The sequence below is a fragment of the Meleagris gallopavo genome, chromosome Z, assembly GCF_000146605.3.
Source record: "Meleagris gallopavo isolate NT-WF06-2002-E0010 breed Aviagen turkey brand Nicholas breeding stock chromosome Z, Turkey_5.1, whole genome shotgun sequence".
Taxonomy (NCBI): Eukaryota; Metazoa; Chordata; class Aves; order Galliformes; family Phasianidae; genus Meleagris; species Meleagris gallopavo.
Window position 1 is genome coordinate 31,622,896 of NC_015041.2, and position 7,141 is coordinate 31,630,036.

Below are 7,141 nucleotides of genomic sequence, written 5' to 3' on the forward strand. Positions count from 1 at the left end.
TGCTTATATTACACTGTAATATAGTAAAAGTTAAGGTGAGATAAAAGTGTCCATAATTTGTGCACTGAATAAGAGAATTAAAGTTCATCTGCAAAAACAATAAGGATGTTTTTTTCAAACTCCAGCCTTTAAGTCCTTGAAGGTGGTCATGATTTTACAATGGGGAGAAAAAAAAATGTTCTCAGTTGTGTTGTACAGAAATTCCTGAAATACAGTCATACTTGCTTCCTCTGCCTCTTTCCTGGTTAGTACATTCTGTCCTCTCTGGTAATTACTCTGTCCAAACCAGCCTTTATTTCTATACTGTAGTGACGTAACTTAAAAGCTCTAATAAAGAAGAGAATAATGGCTGTAATTATTTAGGCCATCATGCTCTTTTTTCACAATGCTGTGCACTTGCATTCTTTTATTAATGCCTGTATGAGTTATCGGTTTGAAACTTGTGGGTTGATCCAGCAGTTTTGCAGCTTCGGCAAACAGGATCATCATGCTGATGCTAAGTTAGCTCCAAAGCAGAAAACTTACATTTCTATGCTTTTCAGTGCCTAGCTGTCAAACTACCGATTGCAAATTCAAAACTCACTTATTCAGCTAAAAGCCTTTTGTCCATTTTTGACTGGTTGCGTACAAATAAGCACTGTGCTTTCTCTGTCAGAGCTGAGCAAATGGCCAGTGTTCAAAATGCCCAAAAAGATGGCCCTAGTGACAGGGCAGACTTCTGGAGAACACGCGGCCAGCGATCTGGAGTGAAGAAAAATTTGAGAAAGAGTCGTGAAGATCTGACAGCTATTGTATCAGTGGGCACAAAATTCCCAGCTTATGAACGAGTTCAGTTGCGTGAAGGTAAGTGAGACCACTGTAGCCATCTGTCCATTTATTGGTGGCTCTTTTGGTGTCCAACTGTTTGTTCAGCTGAATCACTGATTTGGAACAGCTTAGGCTTAAGTGTTAAGTTTGAAGAACAGAAAAAAATAATGTTTTTTATCAGAATGCAAATTAACAACTTTAAAAAGAAAGCTTTCTATGTTTTCTAACCTGCTATTGTTCTCACTTGCCTCTAAATTACACATGCCAATTTCAGGTTTCAAAATGAAGAAAAAAGAAACAAGTAGAATTTTTTTGTTTCCTCAACTTCTCTGTGGCTTGCTTGGAAAGTACAATTCATGTGACTGAGATTCACCATTTTTAGTGTGCTCATAAGCACCACCTAACAATATCTTGAGTGCAAGTAAAACCCAAGTATATTCAATAGTTTGTTGAAACAAATTTGGAGTTGGTATGGTCTGTCCTTGTAACTCCAAATTAGCTGCTAAAAAAATTAGCTATATTGCTCATTATGTTGGGTAGTGTTTCCTGGACATTTGCACATGATAATATTGTGAGGAAAAAAAAAAAGAAAGAAAGAAAGAAAAAAACTGTAAAATGTATTTTGAAGGAACTCACCAGTGAAGACTGAGAAATAGAATGGCATTCATCCACTTGCAAGGACTGTATTAGCACTTCTTTTGACAGTAACATAACAGAATTTTGCATTTCTTTTGCTTCTTTAAGCTGCCCTACAGCTGATTTAGCGTTTGTAGCTTTAATCTCAGAAATCCCACTGGGTCAAGGGTCATGTTATTTTGTGGATGGAAAGACTGCTGAAGATACATCATGAATTTTCAGAATTGGAATCTCAAACCATCATCATTATGAGGAATAAGAAAGTTGAACTGAAACACTTTTATGCTTTCTCAGCTGATGAAGTCTTTTTCGAGTTGTGTAAATGAGGATATTTTGTACTACTTCACATAAGTATGTAAAAGTAATCTTACTGAGCTTACGTTTTCTCCAACTATATTTTTGCAGCTGGTTTTAAGAGACCTGTTGTGATATTTGGCCCTATTGCAGATGTTGCTATGGAGAAGTTGTCAAATGACTTGCCTCACCTGTACCAGACTGCAAGTAAGTTGTCCTTCTAGCTTCCTTATCATCTTTAGCTGAAAAAATTGGTAACTTGATCTCATATATTTCCAGCTACTATGGGTGAGATAAAATATTTTCTTTGCAGAGACAGAACCCAGAGATGCAGGTTCAGAGAAGGCAACTGGGGTAGTACGCTTGAACACTGTGAGGCAAATCATCGAGCAGGTAGAGTATTTTTCTATGAGAATTGCTTACTCTTAAAGGCATATTATTCAGTTTGTTTGCTCTGAAAACTTGGGATTTCTCCCATTTGGCTTCATTCATATTTCTGTAATGATCAGACTTGTCTAATCATAGGCCTGTTTTGAAATATATTTGAAATCAACTTGTGTAGTTTAGATAGCTGCTCTCTAAATGAGAATGCGAACCTAATACTAAAAATAAAATTCTGCTATATTATCCATTCTGAATTGAAGTAGAGGGGTGTCTACATTGTTTGCTGTAGACAGGGATGTCTACAGTTTGCTTCCTGAATTTTCCAGTGTAGTTTTTCTGTCATGCAGTACTCTACACATTGCAATTGCCTCCAGAAATCTAATATTTTAGTTTCCTTCAAAGTTTCCCTTATATGATCTGACTAGGAAGGGATTGTGATAGCTGTGATATCTACTGAGACCGTACTGACTCTTATTGTAAGACTCTTTGGGGATAAAGTAAATAGGTTGTAATCAAAGCATCTAAAAAAGTAGGCTAAATAATGCATTCTGCTGCTTATTACCCTGAGCCCAATAAAGGCAGTGCCAGAGGTGTTAAAATGTGACACACAAGGCTATTCAGAGCTCAGGTCCCATTACAGCACACATCCCATTCATCTTAATGCTAGAGGTAATTAAAGGAAAAAAGACTTTCCACAACTAATAAGTGTAGATAAAATTCCACAATTAACACCCAGAATAGTTGAGCTAGTGGAAGCTGTGGTATGCACAGGTAGAGAGAAAAGCCAATTAAATTCAGTAGAATAAATGTATTTAACATGAGTTCGCTAATTAACATAAGAATGTGGATAAAGTCGGGCAAAACTGTTCAGAAAAATGGAGCTGAAGAGAAAACGTTGCCTGCTGTGGCTTCTGAATGTCAAGTAACTGTAGAGAAAAAATCCAACAAGTTAGGCATCCTAAATTTCCTAATGTTCCAAACCCTGCCCCTTAGTCTGTACAGGCAGAACACTGATTCTGCTTTCTTGTTAACAGGATAAACATGCTCTCTTGGATGTGACTCCTAAAGCAGTGGATCTGCTAAATTATACCCAGTGGTTTCCCATTGTAGTCTTCTTTAACCCAGACAGTAAGCAGGGTGTGAAAACAATGAGGCAAAGGCTGTGTTCTACATCTAACAAGAGCTCAAGGAAGCTTTATGAGCAAGCAAGCAAGCTGAAGAAAACTTGTTCCCACCTCTTTACAGGTAAGGAAGAATATGTGTCAAACCTGTTTATCAGTGGATGTAACTGTGTCTTCAGACTGCTCTGCCTATTAACTCAATATGCGGGCTGGAACTAGGACTGTGAAAGTATGGTCATGAACAATCTCGTCTTTGACTTCCTCTCAAAATTCTTTGTTTTGCCAAGTTACAATTCAAAAAGATCAGCATGCTGTCTTTCCAAGGCAGTAAGTATGTGAGTTAATAATAAGATATGGACAAACAAAATAAAAATACTACATGTCTGTGATTTAAATGAAAAGTCTGTTTAACATTCTCACGTAAATGTGTATAAATACTTTCTCCTCAATTTTGTATAGCCACCATCAATTTGAATTCAGCTAATGATAGCTGGTATGGTAGTCTGAAGGATACAATTCAGCAACAGCAAGGTGAAGCAGTTTGGGTATCAGAAGGAAAGGTAAGCAATCAGTCCATGCTAATCTATACAGATGTCTCAAGATAACCTCTTGCCAGGGAAAATATTCAAATTTTTGTTAGCTCATGCTGGATATATTAGACAACTAGTCAGTTGATGCCTGTCCTGGCAACTAAAAATTATCTGTTTTTCTGTTATACTTTGGAACTTTGATCACTAATGCTGTGGCTAGGAAAGAGTGATGAGGAGGACCCTTCACAGGATTTTTCTCTATGATTCTTTATTAGAATTTCTTTTGGTTCTGCATAGTCAAATTCTTAAGTAGTTGTTAGCATGATGTCATGACCTATCTAAGCTCTAATTCTTATTTCTTTAGCCTCTTTATTCCTTAATTCTTAATAACTTTTCTGCAGGTAGATGGCATGGAAGATGACGCAGATGATCGCATGTCTTACCTTACTGCCATGGGTGCAGACTATTTGAGTTGTGACAGTCGGTTGATCAGTGACTTAGAAGATACAGATGGAGAGGGAGGTGCATACACTGATAATGAACTTGATGAACCTTTGGATGAACCAAGAATTTCATCTGTTGGCCGGTCCTCTGAACCTGTACATCATGAGGAGGTGAGATGCCTGGATTTTCAATAAGACTGTGCTTTGGACTTTATGAAAGCCTTGTTTATGTGGTCTAGAAATAAGAAAATATTTTCTTGTACTTTCTTTAAGGTGCAGCATTATGTTACTTATGACAGTGTTTCAGAAGTATGGCAAAAGTAATAACACCTCTGCTGCTCTGCTTAATTCTGTAGGTTTCTGCTGATGTCTCATCACCTTGAACTTGACAGTTATATCTGCAGTGATTATGATCAGATTGCTGACAGTCCTCTAACTTTTGGTTATTCTTCCCAAAATATGGGATGTAAACATGAGAGAGACCAAAAATGGTTGAATTACTGGATACTGCAGTTTTTTTTAATCTCTTATGTTCTTTCACAGAGTATAAAGAAGTTTAGCTTGGAACAAAGAACTCCATTGAGGAAAGCTGGTAGCAGGGAGATCCTTAGAGAACCTAGTCCACCTCCAGCATTCAAGCCTGAACCACCTAAGGTAAACTTGTAGAAACAGAATACAAATTTCCTCTTTCAGGAGAACTTTTCAGGGTGGCAGGTTAAGAAAAGCCACAGGAATGATCAAAGACAAAAAAAACAAGGAAAGTGTGGAGAGAAAATGAATTAGGGGGTTGCCCACCAGAAAGAAAAGGGATTATAGCTGTCTTTAGCAATGGAGGTAGGGCTGAGTAGAATGCAAACAATGAAAATAACGGTGGAAGAGAAAATAGGCATGGTGCTGTGCACTTCTAAACTCCAGGTGATAATATTTTGTATTAGGTAGAGTGGACAGATCATCTGGATGCTCAGTATTCTCTGTGTTCTTCCTTGGAATGTCTTGTAGTTATGGTAATCTTCAAAGATTTGTACCAATAAATCTAAATGTACTACTCTTCTGTCAGTTGATGTGTAGCATATGGATGGACGCATGGCTACCCAATTATCCAAATGTTCAAGTACGTTCAAGATTTTCTTTGAATGAAGAGTGACATTACTAAGTACAAAGGCAAAATGATTAACTTCAGATTAAAGTCTTCATTTCAGATAATAATATGAAATTGCTATTGTAAATGTATTATTAATACTTCTAGGGGAAGTTACAAAACAAAGAGGATCTATATGACTTCCCTAAGAACTATGACTCCAAGCCAAGTAACATCCACGTGAGCAGTGAGACTTCAACTGTATCAGCCAAACCAGCACCACCACCTGTTTCTGTGAAACCTACTTTTGGGCGTCCCATCCTGAGAAATACTCAGCCAGCAGTCCCAAGTGCAGAAGAAGAAGAGGAGGGAAAGTTGGAAGAGGAAGGAAGCGAACAAGAAAATACTCCAAAATCTGTACTGAGGAAAGTAAAAATATTTGAGGAGATGGATCATAAGGCAAGGATGCAAAGAATGCAAGAGCTACAGGAGGCTCAGAATGCCAGGGTATGAAGAAATGCATTCTCCCCTTGTTATGCTTTCCGCATAGCACAACAGCCTGCATCCTGAAAGTGAAAACCATGCACTTATACTGTGCTGATTCTGGAGGGGGAAAGTGTGGTAAATTACACAAATTACATCATTGTGTGGATTTGCATGTAAAAAGAGTATAATTTTTGGCTTCTTAATTTAGTTATAGCAAGCTATATTTTAAAAATCCTTCTTTATTTGCAATTCTTCATTTCTGCATGTACTTTTAATCAGTACTCTAGCAAAAGATATTGCAACAGCAGGAATATAAATAAGATCATTAATCAGTTTGTGCTTTAATTGTTTCAGATGTAACCGTACCATGCTATGTCTATTATCTAGGGTTCCCTCGAGGATAGACTTAAGATGAACAGTTATTTTCTCCAATTTTATTTTAAAGATTGAAATAGCCCAGAAGCATCCAGATATTTATGCTGTTCCCATCAAAACACAGAAGTCAGACCAGAACTGGCCTCAGCCCATGAGGTAAAGTATATCCAATTTAAAATATTCGCTCTTGAATGTGTAGTTCAGTGTCAAGGGGATAGTTTTTATTCATAAGAAGAACCCTACCTCAGTAATTGCTTTCTTGTGGTGCCTTGAAAATTACTGTAATGATGAGGCAAAACTTCAGATAGCCCCTCTTGTTTTTCATGATTTTTTTTCTTTTAGTACACTCATAGCATTTTAGTTAGCTAAGAAGAAACAACTGTGCATGTTTACTGAGAGACTTGCATAGTCAGTTTTTAGTTCCAGTTACTATTAATCTAACTCAGATACTTTCCTGCATTCATGTCCTTTGAAATCCATTCCCTCTGTGCTAGACATTTAGTTACCTTAGTCTAGCCTAATGAATAACTGCTATTTTAATTACTCAGGTGCTTTGTCAGTTGCAGGTGTATTGCCTGGGTAGGGAAACCAAGAATGAAACTTTGCTGAGGTTACCCTTCAAGGCACAGCTGAGGAGAGAACTTTTTTCAATCTAACTAGTCTCATGAAATTGTTAGACTCTTTCATTAAAGTTCAGTGATTTTTCAATTGTAAGACCACTATGTCAGCTTAAACCTCCACAATACCTAGACATAAACACTGTTGTTTTTTGCTCTACAGAAATCTTTGAGATTTTCTTGTTTCTTAGTTGTAGCCAGTAGAAATGGAACTTCTTTCTATAAAGTTAAATCCTTTGATGTCACAGTATATAATTTAAAATGCAGAAATGTACTAAAATGCAGAAAACAGAATTTTAATTTCAAGTTTTCTTAGTAGGTTAAAAACTTTCATGTGGGGTTTAGTTGCTTTTTGGAAAGCAGCCAAAAA

At 37.0% G+C, this 7,141-nt stretch overlaps 1 protein-coding gene across 1 annotated transcript in view; it reads left to right on the plus strand.

The window, feature by feature from the left end:
- Positions 1-7,141, plus strand: part of TJP2 (tight junction protein 2) — a 52,268-nt gene that overhangs the window by 43,298 nt on the left and 1,829 nt on the right. Inside the window, exons 14-22 of the mRNA XM_010725719.3 lie at positions 656-843; positions 1,849-1,944; positions 2,051-2,130; positions 3,156-3,366; positions 3,702-3,802; positions 4,174-4,386; positions 4,759-4,869; positions 5,462-5,800; positions 6,225-6,310. Of these exons, the coding sequence (XP_010724021.1) occupies positions 656-843; positions 1,849-1,944; positions 2,051-2,130; positions 3,156-3,366; positions 3,702-3,802; positions 4,174-4,386; positions 4,759-4,869; positions 5,462-5,800; positions 6,225-6,310 (1,425 nt within the window). The remainder of the gene's footprint in view (positions 1-655; positions 844-1,848; positions 1,945-2,050; positions 2,131-3,155; positions 3,367-3,701; positions 3,803-4,173; positions 4,387-4,758; positions 4,870-5,461; positions 5,801-6,224; positions 6,311-7,141) is intronic.